The 14781-nt window shown below is 40.7% G+C and overlaps 1 protein-coding gene across 2 annotated transcripts in view; it reads right to left on the bottom strand.

The window, feature by feature from the left end:
- Window positions 1–815: 815 nt before the first annotated feature.
- LOC112140732 (SH3 domain-binding protein 5) overlaps window positions 816–14781 on the bottom strand; it is a 23015-nt gene continuing 9049 nt past the window's right edge. For both annotated transcript variants that reach the window (XM_036214279.1, XM_024263738.2), the window contains exons 3-9: window positions 13767–13895; window positions 5160–5324; window positions 4953–5083; window positions 4722–4764; window positions 2972–3188; window positions 2582–2890; window positions 816–1387 (exon numbers count right to left, since the gene is read on the bottom strand). In XM_036214279.1, the coding sequence (XP_036070172.1) occupies window positions 1233–1387; window positions 2582–2890; window positions 2972–3188; window positions 4722–4764; window positions 4953–5083; window positions 5160–5324; window positions 13767–13895 (1149 nt within the window). In that variant the 3' untranslated portion in view covers window positions 816–1232. The remainder of the gene's footprint in view (window positions 1388–2581; window positions 2891–2971; window positions 3189–4721; window positions 4765–4952; window positions 5084–5159; window positions 5325–13766; window positions 13896–14781) is intronic.

The following is a 14781-nucleotide window of genomic DNA, read 5'->3' as shown; positions in this document are numbered from 1 at the left end:
GGTTCTGCAGGAGAAAAGTTCACATCAAGAAGAAGTGATTGTGTCCAAAGAACAGAGGATGAAAACTTACAGGAACATTTTATTGCTTATTCTGTTCTAAACAAACTCAACAGTAACCACAAAAACACTTCATTTACAAGAATACATGGGTATAAATATATATCTGTACTACGAGGAAATATCTGACTTTTTGGACTCGATGCAATCATTCACTCAGACAAGCAGCTAGAACTTTGGCATGTTTGTGTCTCAACTGGGTCCGGTCCGGGTTGAGTTCTGCAGGAACCATTTCTAATCTTTTCCTCAACGAGGCCTGCTTTGAAGTAGGGCTGCCACGATTAGTCGACTAATCAACGACTAATCGACTATTAAAATAGTCGGCGACTAATTTAATAGTCGATTGGTCGTTACTTTATATTATATGGAGTCAGAGTGTAGTAAAGTTGAAAGTTATATTAGCATTTTTCTAGCTTTTTAAACTGTTTGGGAATTTATGAAGATTTTTAGGCTATTTTGGAGTTTAGCTAATATTTCAGCTGCATGCTAGCTGTTTTGGCTAATTTAGGATTTTTTTGCATATTAGGTTCTTTTGGAGTTTAGCTAATATATTAGCACCATTCTACCTGTTTTGGCTAATTTAGGCTTTTTCTGTTTTTTAGGCTAATTTTGCATGTAACTTCAGGGTTTTCAGCTATTAGCTTCAGCGATTTTAGCTATCAATTTCAGCATTTTTAGCTATCAAATTCAGCTTACAGCATTCACACTAGCATTATTGAAGGTAACGCTTTATATCTAGTTTTTAGTTAGTTTAAAGCTAATGATGGTTAAGATGTGTGCTTTACATCCAGTTTGCGAATGACACGATTAGTCGACTAATTGTGAAAAATAATCTGTGATTAGTCGACTATTAAAAAAATCGTTTGTGGCAGCTCTACTATGAAGAGAGAGTCCAGTAGGTCTGAGTGACTGACCGTTTCTGGACCGTTCTGTTATGGCAGCAGAGGCCTCTCTGCAACTAACAGACCGTTCTGTCACAGGTAGCAGGGATGATGGGTCAGGAAATGCTGTCTGATTCCCCCCAAGACTGCAGAACGAAGACCTGACCTCTTCTGTTTTAGTTTACAGTTGTTCAAACAAGAGCAGCTTTCATGTGACAACACAGATGTTTCCACAAGACAAAGATGGGGGTCATGAGAACCGCTCCAAACACCGTGGATGCAGTCGAGTTTTGATCAGACGCCGTCCAGCAGGAGGATGCTGCTGCTGGTGGAGCTGGCAGGCTCTGTGTGACACGGATGATCGTCCTCTGAATCCTCTTGGTTTCGTGCTACGGTTAACTGGCTCAGACCGGCCTCTAATGTGGCCTCTGCTCCTTCTGCTCTGTCACCTGAAACACAAACAGCGGTCAGAGCCGATTCAGACGCTTCAGCTGCAGATTAGTGACTGCAGCATGAAAAATGCTGGAGTGTCAGACTTTGGCAGCATTAAGGGAAACAACCAAATCTTTTCTAGCTCTATTCTGTTCCTCCAGGATTTTGCAATGCCGTGATTGCACCACATCCCACAAGTTCAACCGAATCTGGCACAGAAATGTTGTCCAATTACTGCAGCTTTGGTCAAAAGTTCTCATTGTGAACAAGTTCCACCATCAAACTGTCTGCACCAATCAAGTTTAAAGACTCAAACATAAATGTCATCAGACCAACCAATCACAACACCACAACGCCGCTATTTTAACGTCTTCTCTTCCTCATGACAGTGATGTTTGGCTGACTAAGTCTATGAACAAAAATCACAAAGATCGTCTCGAGTTTGCAGATGTTCTTCATGAACATCTGCACTACGCTGTTATTTTCTTCTGTGTTCTCACAGAAACAAAAGTTGTGTGAAGTGAACATTTTTGTGAATGGTCTGTTTGCCGTGTGTGTGATATTCCCATGTGTGTGAATTGACCTTTTATGCTTTTATTGGACTATAGAAAAATGGTCACAACTTCCAGGTTTTTGTGTAACAATTAGAGAAAAAGCCTGAAAGACCCTGAAGGGATGAATGTGAAATTTGTGTTTTTTGTTAGAACTGAAAGACACAAACCTGCTCTCCATGTGAACTCAACCTTTAGCTCTGAACTTATTTGATGGCAGTTTATCTTTAGAAATGTTTAGAAAAATGAAAGTTTGCTCAAAACATTGACTGATACATTAATAGCATATTGACTAAATATCCAAAATTAGCCATAATCAATTAATCTTTTTCTATCTGAACAGAAAATTTAAAAAAATCTTCCTTTCCATTGATGAACAACTTTATTGTTTTGAATTTCCAAACTGTGTCACACTAAATAAGGTCTGATTTAAAATAAAGTGTTTTTCTTTTTGTAAATATGTTTAAATTAGGACAGAAACACTTTACAGTTGCAGAGTAATCTCATTTTCCATCTTTTCAACGTTTATCCTGAGACATTTAGAGAATAGAAAAAAAAAATCACATCTATTTTATTATCACGCCTCCTTCAATGAACGAGGCTACATGAGATCTCTGGAAACAGATTCTCTGAACCTTCAGCTGTTGTTCCCGCACACACCTCTCTCCTGGTCGCAGTCTGGCGAGGACGCGCCGCTGCATCGGCTGCGAGGACCCAGAAGAGGCGAGGCGTGTCCAGAAGCGCACAGCAGGTCAGGACTGTGAGAGCGGCTCTCCTCCTCCACGCCTCCAGGACAGGACGAGCGCGGAGAGGACGACAGGTAGGGGCAGGGGGGGCAGAAGGACGAGTGGTCGAGGGGGGTGGAGGAAGAAAGCGAGAAGGGCGGGGTTTGGCATGAGGAAGAGCTGTGGAAGTCCGCCTCCTCCTCTGAGCTGTGACCACATTCCTCCTCGATGGACACTGACACCACTGAGACACAGAGAGCCGGTCAAAGGTGGACCAACGAGAATCCACCAGGATCCCGATGGTGACGCAGAGCCTCAAACTTACTGGACAGGCCGTCAGACTCCATGTTGAAGTTGGAGATGTCTTCGTTCCCGTCGTCGCCCTCCGCCCCGACGCCTTGCTCCCGCGTTCCCATGGCGAGGGACCGTCGCTGGGCGTGGATTTCCTCTGAGATGCTTTCCAGGTTGCGCAGTGCGATGCGGTACTCCGCCTTGGCAGCTGCCAGTTTGGCCTGACGCTCGTCCACATGACGCTTCAGTTGCTTTGAAACATCATAAAACATTTGAGTGAAACTAAATCACACAGAAAGGTCACAACCATCTCACATTTGTGATCCACAGATTTCTGAGACTTTACTCTCATTAGCATGATCCAATCCATTGTGAAGAAAAAGATCCATGTTTTCTGCCCTGTAGTTCATCATCACTCCTCTAGGGGCAGCAGAAGAGCTTTTAATTTCAAAATGGCTGCTTCCACAAAATCTATATAAACATAATAAAATAATCAACCAAATAAATAAAAATAATCAATAGTCAACTGTTTATATAAGCATTTGTAGCAGCTCTATTTTAAACTAACATTGTTGGGCCCAAACACATATTAGATCACCAAGAATATCATAACTGAAACTATGTCTATCTTGTTTTAAAAAACAGATATTGTAATGTTTTTGGTGGAAATTCAGAAGAAATAGAATTTTCTGTCAACTCCTTGATGTGGAGTGAGCTTTAGGGTTATGGATTATCCTGTTAAGTTTGTAAAGGACACAGTTAGACCAGGACACAGAACTACACTAACATGACCATTATGAAAGGTCAAATCCTGACTTTTTAAGATAATGTTAAGCCTTTTGAACTGTCTGTGGGCATCCTAGAAGACTGAAAACAGAGGCTTTAAAGTCCCTCTCTTATGAAAATCCTGTTTTTTTAGTTTTTAACATGTCTGTGTGTCATTTTTCTTCTGAAAGAGAACAAATGTAATAAGAAATCATTTTGTTTTTACATTTCTGAGTATTTCTCCTTTTAAATCAATCAAACTGTCTTGGACAGACTCTGTTTGAATGAATGATCTTCTTTCCATCAACAGCTCTGCTGCACATGCACTAAACCCTCATCTGTTCCTAGTGTCTAGTTCAGGTTCTGGAGAAGAGAAGATGGTATCTTCACATTGGCTGCAGTCAAATGTAGCAGCTGAGAGGCTACTTAGCTCAACTCCAAAAGCCACGCCCCCTCAGAAGAGATTTTTGAAACAGAGGCTTCAGATCAACATGAAAAATGACTTTTTAAGACATTGAGGTTGTGGGATTTTGGTGAAAAGCATCATAATTAAAATACTACTGAGAACGTTTTTAAATAATGAATAAAGCTGTCATAGAGGGACTTTAAAGGGTAACTAAACAGGAAAGTTGGAAGGAGGCTCCACCCACAGCCAAAATGTGAAAATCCAGTCAAAGGGGTGTGGCTTGGGAACAAGATTGTTAATACTGGAGCTGCAGCTCACAACGTGGGACTTCTGAAATGACGTGGGACTTAAATGGTTTGACCAATCATGAAACTCAACTGTAATACCTTGATTCAACCTGTAGGGGGAGCACACAGACTTTTTTTTGTTGTTTTTTTATGATATTTGCAAGATTAAAAAGGTTTATTTTTTGGCAATGACCAACACACAGTTCTTTTAAAGCCCCATTTATAGAGCCAGAAAAGTTCATTTAGAATTTGGTTACTCTTTAAAAGTAATGAGACATTTAGGAGATTTTTAAAAAGTCTAGAAAAAATGTGTTTTTCTCACATACCTCCAGCTGTAGATAATACTTGGCTTTCAGTTCAAAATAGGGTCTGCAGGAGGAGAAAGAGAAGAAGGAGTGAGGGGAGGAGGACCCCTCCTCTGACAGCATTCCTTGGCTCTTACTAAAGAAGTCCCCTCCCTAATGCTGCTGGAACATCAGGACAACATCTGGACTGCATCAGAGAGCATGAATGTCTCAACCCCAGCTCCTCCTGCTCAGTCAGAGGGAAGCTCTAACCTGGATTTGCTGATGGAGCGCTTCAGTTTCTTCTCCAGCTGCTTCATGTGGCTGATGCAGGCGTTGTAGTTGGCCGCCGTTTTCCTGTGTTCAGCCTCACTGCGGGTTCTGGCTTGCTCCGCCTCCATCACCTGCAGACATCCACAAAGGAGGTGACTGTAAAGCTGGTTTTCTTTCCTTTGCCGTGCGTCGGCGTGTCCTCCTCACCCTCTGCGTGGCATGGTTGAGCATCTCCTGCCAGGCAGAGTCAAACTGGCGGGTGTCCTCCTCCAGGAGCCTCTCCTCGGCCAGGGCGATGGTCTCCTTGGCTGCCCGCAGGATCTCCACGGCCCGCTGAAACTCCTGAGTGGCCTGTTGGGCTTCAATCTGAGCCTGCAGCACAGACAGACGGACGGGAGGACAATCATTCATCCTCTGTTTTAAGAAGAAGCCTGCACATGTAGAACATAGTGACCGGAGCTTCTTTTTTAGGTGTACACCCTCCTGAAATATTAGCTTAACGCCAACATAGCCTAACAAACTACAAAAAATCCTAAATTAACCAAAACAGCTAGCATGTGGCTCAAATATTAGCTGAACTCCAAAATGGCCTAAAAAACAAAAAAAAAATCCAAAATAACCCAAAACAACTAGCATGTAGCTGAAAAATTAGCTTAACTCCAACACAGCCTAAAAACCTTAATGAATGTCAAAATATATTTAAAAAAAAAAACTAGCAGAACGCCGTTACAACTTTCAGCTTTACTACACTCTGGCTCCATATAATATAAAGTAACGACTAATCGACTATTAAATTAGTCGATCAGTCGACTAATCGTGGCAGCTCTATCTGGCTGGTACATACTGGGTCTAGAGGTCAGTCGTGTATTTTGTTGCTAAACTATTCAAATCTTAATAAAGTCTATCCTCTGACAGACAGGTAACCAGTGTAAGGACCTCAGAACTGGACTGATGTGGTCATGTGGAGCTGCAGATTTCTGAATAAGCTGTTTCCTGATGGATTTTTTTGGTAGTCTGGGCGACCGATTCCCTCACCTTCTCTCTCAGGGAGCGCCCAGTCATTCCAGCCGCTCCAGACAAGTTACTGTCTAGATAAATCCAAAAAATGTTCAAACATGCCACATTGTGTTTAAGATAAACGGGGAATTAAGAATTAAGAAACGGATCAGTTTTAACGGAGGTCAGAGAATTTGATTCACATTGAGATGGAGCAAAAACAGACTGAGGAACCTTTCAGGAGTCCTTCAAGCTGACAAGATGACAGCTTAAGCTGAAGTTTGATGAACGCCTCCTAAATCTCCATGTTGTCATGAAGTTTTCAGCTTTATTCGTGACCTACATTTCATTGAATGGCTGATCCAGAATGACGGCCTCAGAGGAGCTAAGAAGATTTGGCATCACACACAGAGGACAGCCGACCCGGACAACCAACTGAAGCATTGTCTGCCAGCGGGCCCGTCCTACAGCCCTCAGTCAGCCAGTCAAAAAGGAATTATTGGACCCCAGAACTCCACCAGGCCTGGGTCAAAGGTTAACTGACAGGCTCAACGCCGCCTCCAAATATTACCAGAGCTCCGACTGGATGTTCACATCAGAAATGAGTACTTTGGAAAGAGAAATAATCTGCTGTCATCTCACTATTTTAAATCCTAATAAATAATAAACAAAAAGACTTTATTCTTTAGATCTCTCTAACACATTTAGTCAGTTTTTAAAGGTCTTAAATGTAGTGAACACCCAGGTCCTAGTCTTATTAAATTTGTTTTTAATATATTTCTCTTTTAAAGGAGCCATACCATGAAAAAAACAACTTTTTCAGCCTCTAAGTGTATTATACAGTTCAATCCTCTCCATAAAGAACCTCAAAGAGGTATTTTGATCTGTTCACGCATTTCTGAGTAATCCTCTCAGCTGCAGCCCCTCCCATCTGAGCGAGTCCTCACATGCTGATGTCACAGAGTGAGACCGCCCCTTTCAGGAAGAGTCAGCTCCGCCCCCAGTATAACACCAACACACGCCCACGTTCTCTGCAGAGCTATATCGTCAGCTAAGCATTGTTTTTTAGCAACAGCTTTGAGAAGAAGTGGTTCCTTTTTTATCTAAACTACAGAGAAAACAACGGCTCCTCAGACCATGTCTTTGAAATGGAGGAAATGTTTTTTTTGGATTCTGTTCAAAAGAAGAGTCAGCTCGTCAGAAATGGTTGGAGTTTACCTTCATGAGCCAGAAACGTTTGTCTGTGATGGTCACTTGACAGATGACTGTTTTGTTAACCTTGATCTGTTGAATGCACACCTATAATATGATAACGTACAGCAGCTCAACAATGATCAGTTCTGTAATAAATGCAACGCTACGAAAGAAGCTTCTTTTAGTTTTCATTTAGCAGTCAGAAAGGTCCTGCAGACGTCTTTAGAGTCGCTGTGCACTTCAAATTCCAGCTCGGACTGAGAAGAACCTGTTAAAATCACCACAAACAGGGTTTTCATCATAGATACTGGTGATTTTAAAGTCAGTTATTCCATGAAATCCGCTTGTGGCTCCACCTGTCTGCTTTGACTGTGAGCCTGAATGGAAACAAAGATGTTTGCTGAGTTCCTCTGCCAAAGTTTTTCAATAGACTATTGTTGCAGCTAAAAAAGCCTTTGTGAAAACCTGCCTTAAAGATACGTACAGTTTCAAGAGACGAACAGAAAATCCTTAAAGTTTTCATTATCAGGTCTACATTTTCTGTATGACTGAAAAAAGCTTAAATTTAGACTTTTTCAGGAAAGTCACAAAAGTGAAATTTAAGGACTTTTAAGACCTTTTAACTCTTGTCCTCTCCTGGGCATGTTTACATTAAAGTGAGGTCATCTGGACCCCACAAGACATCACGATGAACTTTTTTTCTCAAGGATTTTTTTTTCTTCACTGGTGTCCAAGGCAGACATAAATCCTGTCCACCTTTATCCACCTGAGTCATGGGGAGGATGGACCTGGACCCCAGAAGATAGAGATGGAGCAAAAAAACATGAAACAAACAGTAAATGCCAAAATGGTCCAAAAAGATAGAAGAAGGACATTTTTTTTACTTTAAAACTGTAACTTTTTAACATAATTATGAATAATAAAAAGACAGGAATATTATTCCAGAATAAATCAACTTAAACCTTAAATAACTTTCAATATTTTACTCTCCATAAAAATATATTTTGTCAAAATTATACAAGTTAGAAATGAGCACAAGGTAACATCGGGTCATTAATAACAATAAAATAAAATGATCTGGAGGGCCGGATCCGGCCCCCGGGCCTTAACTTTGAAACGTGCATTAGATCAAACAAATATGTTTTTAATAACAAAATAATTAGTACTGCCATCAATATTTGGGAGAGTATTAGAGAGTAAGAGAGCGAAAAGCTCAAATCTGAATATAACAACCCTTCACCCAGCATCTGTACCTTATTTTATTTCATCAATAAGCAGCAACATTTATATTCATATATCATTTTCTGCAGAAAACTTGATTCAAATAGTTCTAGGCAATATTAATGGACGACACATTTGTGGTCTGTTTCAAGATGAGTTAGACAGATCTGTTTAACAAAGTTCACGTTAACAAACACATGATCTCTATTAGCCAATTACAAATCCTCAGTGACTCTGCTCATGTTTAAGTGTTTGATTTAACCTTTAATTCCTCATTTCCTGTCCCTGAGCCGGTCCGACCCGGCCGCACACAGACTGACGTTCAACAATGGTCACTGACAGTTATGCTGACACTGCCATCCTGTCTCTTCCGGTAATTTCAAGCCCGCTTTGTTCGGTCACGAAATCTCAACATCTCAAGTCAGACCTCTAACGTTTCCTCACAGAACGGTGGAAGAAGCAACCATTAAACCCAAAAAGATCAACTTATCCTAATTCAAATTGCATCTGTGTCTTTAAACGAGTCAGTCTAACTCAGTGTTTTTCAACCAGTGTGTCGTGGGAAATTATTGATTTTCACTGATAAAAAACATGTTCTATCACCAGGTTATCAGCTCTGTTTTCATCCAAACAGGCCCTGATAAAACACTGAATAGTTAGGAATATGAAAGACCATAAAAAACTTTTCTTATTAAATTATTTGATTCCAATAAAGACTTTTTAATACAAATGACGGTCCCGCCATTTAGCCACAGCCTAGGGCAGAGTGGGTAATGGGGAGAGTCGGCAGGATTCCCGGTGGGCCGCTTCATTCATGGGCCGGTCAGTCGCCGTCATGGAAAAATGATCACGGTAGAACATGAATGAACCTTTGTAGCAGTGTTCGTCTGTCTCTTTAAGAGGTGACACCGTCAGTTTTGGAGCTACAATTTAACATAAACTCCCCTTTAAATTCTCAGCTGGTTGAGTCCACCAGAGTGCGCTTTACCAAACTGTCTAGGCTGGACCAGGGTTTGTATAGTTTTGACAAAATATATTTTTATAGAGTAAAATATTGAAAGTTATTTGAGGTTTAAGTTGATTTATTCTGGAATAATACTCCTGCCTTTTTATTATTCATAATTATGTTAAAAAGTTACAGTTTTAAAGTTTTAAAAATTGTCATTCTATTAGCTTTTTGGACTATTTTGGCATTTAACAAGATTTTTTAAGCTATTTAAAAGTATAGCTAATATTTCAGCTACATGCTAGCTGTTGTGGCTAATTTGGTCTTTTCTTTTTACGTTTTCTTTAGGTTATTTTGGAGTCAGGCAAATCCTTAGACGCTAGCTGTTTTGGCTAAATTTGTTTTTATTTTATTTTGTCAGGCTGTTTTGGAGTTAGGCTAATATTTCAGATACATGCTAGCTGTTTTGGCTAATTTGGTCTTTTTTTCTGAGCTTTTTAGGCTGTTTTGGAGTAAGGCTAATATTGACATGTTAGCTGGTTTGGCTAATTTAGGCTTTTTTTGTTTTTTTTAGGTTAATTTGGCATTTAACTACTATTTTAGCTCACTTTTAGTATTTTCAACTTTAGCATCTTCAGCGGACAAATTCATCTTACAGCATTCACACTAGCATTATCATAGATAATACTATATATCTAGTTCATAATTATGTTAAAGTTATGGTTGTAAAGTTTTAAAATGTAGTTTTACTCTAGGGCAAACACAGCAGATTCTTTGTGTTTGTTGTCTTTGTTTGCGACAGACGGTCTTATTTTGATTGTGGTTAGTGTTTCTTTTTTCTCTTCTTCCTTTTTTTTAACAAATATGTTTTTTGATAAACTATCAAAAATTGTACTCATTTGTACCTACAAGCGGTGTAAGCCGATTTCAAATGATTTGTAATCGTTTTTCATTGGAAGTATCGATGGTTTCTGAAGGCCAGTATGCCATTCTGTACGTCGCTTTTCCTGCTGACTTATGATACTTTGGGCTTGCCGTAGTTGTGTCGACTTGTGCTCAAGCACTTTTCAATGAAAAGTTTATGTAAATGCACCAGAATTTCAGGCTTCTGTTTGCACGTTGACAAAGTTTCTTGTCTTCAGATCTTTGTTCCTTTTCACTTTCAGTCCTTCACATCAGGATTGCTTTTTTAGCCCACAAACAATCATCAGTGATTCAGAGAATTGTAGTTTACTATTCCAAGTAGTACTAAAGGCTGGACAACAATAGGTGTTAAACTGTGACCTTATAGTTCCAGCGTTCCCAACAATAAAAGCAGCAGAAAGCGGCCGGACCTAGAGGCCCCGCCCCTGACTGATTCTGCTGGAGGAGATAGCCGAGGCTGCTCTGCCTTCTCTAAAGAGTGAGCAAATAAAACCACTTGAGATACTTCTGGAAGTCTCTCTGCGACCCAATTCTTGCTGTTCCTGGGAAAACAGATGGTGCTGATGGATATTTGATGTGGAGAAAAAAAAAAAGAGAGAAGTAGAAAATCAGCTCGAGACCTGAAAGCTGCTTTTTTTAGGTTGCTTTTTCTAACCCGAGTGTGTTTCATGACCAGCTTTGGTAAAATGGTGTTAGTAGTAAAACGTTTTGCTCTCTGGAGAATAAAATGCTCAACGTGACCAATTTGACTTGATGCTGTGGAGCCTACATTAAAGTTCCTCAGAAACATACTGTGATCCCGTAAAATGACTGATTTTACTTCCTGTTTAAGGTCAGGCTTCAACTCCATTCTTTTTTCTTCCTGATGGAGGCAGACGGTTGACAGACTGGCAAACAGGCACTGAGGCAGAAGGGAATGCTGGGTAAGATGGACAAAAGATGCCACTTTCCAGGCAGATTCCTGAACACCAGAAGGTTGGAATGTATAAGGCACAAGCTGGGGGCGGGGTCTGGGGAAAACGTGCCAAATGGGTCAGAGGAAACTATTTTAGAACCGAAGGGAACCTCGATAAAAGGAAAAATAACTGAAACCAGCTGCAGTTCATCTGGTAACCACCAGAGGGCAGGTTAACTAGCTGTTTAATGAAGGGACTGTAGGAAGTACAGTTGGTGTAAAAGATGAAACTACATTTTTAAAACTTTAAAACTGTAACTTTTTAACATATTTATGAACTAGATATATCGCATTACCTGTGATGATACTAGTGTGAATGCTGTAAGCTGAATTTGGCTGCTGAAGATGCTGAAAATGATAGTTAAAAATGCTGAGGCTGATAGCTGAAAACGGGCTGCACGGTGGCGCAGTGGTTAGCGCTCTTGCCTCACAGCGAGAAGGCCCCGGTTCGACTCCCAGCTGGGACCTTTCTGTGTGGAGTTTGCATGTTCTCCCCGTGCATGCGTGGGTTTTCACCGGGGACTCCGGCTTCCTCCCACCGTCCAAAAACATGCTTCATAGGTTAATTGGTGACTCTAAATTGCCCCTAGATATGAATGTGAGAGTGTATGAGTGTGTGATTGAGGCCCTGTGACAGACTGGAGACCTGTCCAGGGTGAACCCCGCCTTCGCCCTTCAGTAGCCGGGTTAGGCTCCGGCACCCCCGCGACCCCGACAGGGAAGAAGCGGACAAGAATATGGATGGATGGATGATAGCTGAAAACTCTGAAGCTCATAGTTGAAAAGACTGAAGCTGATAGCCAGCTAAAATATTAGCTAAAAGCCAAATTAGCCTAAAAAAACAAAAAATAAAAACTTAGGTTAGCCAAAGCAGCTAGCATGTTGCTGAAAAAATAACTAAACTTCAGTCCTGTTTTCTGATAGTCAGTGTTTCAGCTTCCACTGTTTTATGATGTCATACCCTGCTGACATTTGGCTTCAGCTCCTGACTGGTCTATTATTTTCAGTCATCTCTGGATGAATGTTTCTGCTGGAGGTCATGGAGTCTGAATTTCCTCAAATTGGCTTAGACATTACATGTTAAACCTTCATGCATAAATCCCAAATGGACAGTTTAGCAGCTGAGCTGAAAGCTTTTGTCTGCTTAAACAGACTTTAGGACAGATCATGTCACACGCAGGTGGCTCCGACAAACACTCAAAACCTCCCCGTAACCTCCTGCCCTCACAAGCAGAGACACTCACAGGCACATGCTACCATCCAGACGCTATTTCAGTTCAGCTCTGACGCCCAGATGTCAGCCAAACTACATCTTCAACTTCAGCTTAGCAAAGCAGACAGGAAAGACCCAAACCAGGAACAGCAAGGGAGGTTTACTGTTTCAGCTGCAGCTGGAAACATGGAAAGATGGATCAGAACCGGAGACATGATGGGAACTGATCTATGAAAACTAGAGCTGCCACGTTTAGTTGACTAATCAACGACTAATTTAATCGTCGATTAGTCGTTACTTTATATTGTATGGAGTCAGAGTGTAGTGAAGTTGAAAGTTATAACGGCATTCTGCTAGCTTTTTGGAATATTTTGGCATTTATTAAGGTTTTTTTAGGCAAATTCGGAGTTTAGCTAATATTTCAGTTGCATGCTAACTATTTTGGCTAATATAGTCTTTTTTGCCTTTTCAGCTATTTTGGAGTTTAGCTAATATTTCAGTTACATACTAGCTCTTTTGGCTAACAGGCTTCTTTTGCTTTTTAGGCTATTTATGCTATTTAGTAGTTTAACTAATATTTCACAAACATCCTAGCTGTTTCGACCAACATAGGTTTTTTTTTTTGTTTTGGTTTTTTAGGCTAATTTATAGTTTAGCTAAAAATGCAGCTACATGCTAACTATGTTTGCTAATTTAGGCTTTTTAGCATTTTAGGCTTTTTTGGAGCTTGGCTAATATTTCAGCTACATACTAGTTGTTTTGGCTAATTTAGGATTTTTTTCAGTTTTTTTAGGCTTTTTGGGGTTTAGCTAATATTTTAGCTACATGCTAGCTGTTTTGGTTAACTTAGTTTTTTCTGTCTTTTTGGGCAAATTTGGCATTTAGCTGATATTTTAGCTGGCTGTCAGCTTCAGCGTTTTCAGCTATCAATTTCAGCATCTTTAGCAGCTAAATTCAGTTTACAGCATTCACATTATCACAGGTAATGCTATATATCTAGTTTTTAGTTAGTTTAAAGCTAATGATGATTAAGATGTGTTTTTTATATCCACTTTATGTAGTAGTCGACTAATCGGAAAAAATAATTATTAACTATTTTCAAAATTATTATACGACTATTAAAATGATCATTTGAGGCTGCCCTAATGAAAACAGAGGAGACATGAGAATTGTGTAACCCTGCAGGAGTCAGACGTGCAGCTCATTTATAAATAGATGACACGTGGCTGCTCTCTTTAAGTAGACACAGGAGAGCTCTTTAAACTTCTCACTGCTAATCCTCTCTAAGCCTGACCTCACAGTGTCTGTTGGTCCAACTCAGAGTCGCACCAGCACACGAGTGAGTGTTTACGTGAGAGTGTATACCTGTCTGGCCACTTTGCGAGCTTCCCAGTAGGGCTTGGACTCCTCCACAGCTCGTCCAATCCTCTTCATCACATCGTCCAGCTTCAGCGTTGCTTCAGCCAGCACCAGGCGAAACCTCTGCCGAAAGTCCTGCTCAAAAAAAAGAAACGTGCCTTCAGACGGTGGGCTGAATGCTACGACCCCCACACCAGATGACTCCCATTGGCTACAGGATGGCGGCAGCCACAGGCTCTGCTGCCAACCTCAAGAAACTCTGAGCTCACGAAGTTTCACGTGATAACCTGTCAACTATTATGATTTAGGTCGTTAATAGCCCCAACTTCACAAAAAGTGCTGCGACTCTGCTCCAGCGTCCAGTGAAAATTTGAACCCAACAAAATGGATTCGGAGCGTCGGATGGGCCAGAGTTTGGACGTGATCGTCTGGGACACTGTAGAATTTCCATCAGAGGAGCTCTGAGTTTTCAGCCTCAGAAACTGTTTCATTCTGATCACATGATGGGCCTCAAAGTGACAGAAGCTGACTCAAAGCTTCTAATTCAGGGCTGCACATCCACACCAGCAGACATGAAAACATGAGTCAGGAATGTTTCCCATCTCCTGAACCATCACACATTCTGCTTCTTCACAACACTACTGCGAGTAAAACGAGAGGGATTTGAACAACAGGCTATCTTTGATAGAAATCAAGGATTTAGAGAAGGGATATGCCACTCATTCCAACATACTCTGTTCTGGCATGTTCTAACGGACACACCTGAACCAGGTAAACAGTCATGAGTAGGACGGCTGCCCGTCCCTGATCTAGAGGCTATAGTTTGTCCCGATTTCTGACTAAAATATCTTGGATTTCTGACTCTGTTTCTTTTTCTGTCACAAATGCTGTTAAACTAGTGAGATATTTGTTCAAGCTGCTAAGCATAAAATGCAGTGTTTGGCTGTTCAAAGTCCTCTGATTATCTTTTGACCTCTTTTCAAAGAGTTATTAGTTGATGATGCTGTTTTTAGCCTAAATC

The sequence above is a fragment of the Oryzias melastigma genome, linkage group LG11 (assembly GCF_002922805.2).
Source record: "Oryzias melastigma strain HK-1 linkage group LG11, ASM292280v2, whole genome shotgun sequence".
NCBI lineage: Eukaryota > Metazoa > Chordata > Actinopteri > Beloniformes > Adrianichthyidae > Oryzias > Oryzias melastigma.
Note: the sequence above shows the minus strand (reverse complement) of the source record. Positions and strands in the feature narration are given on the sequence as shown.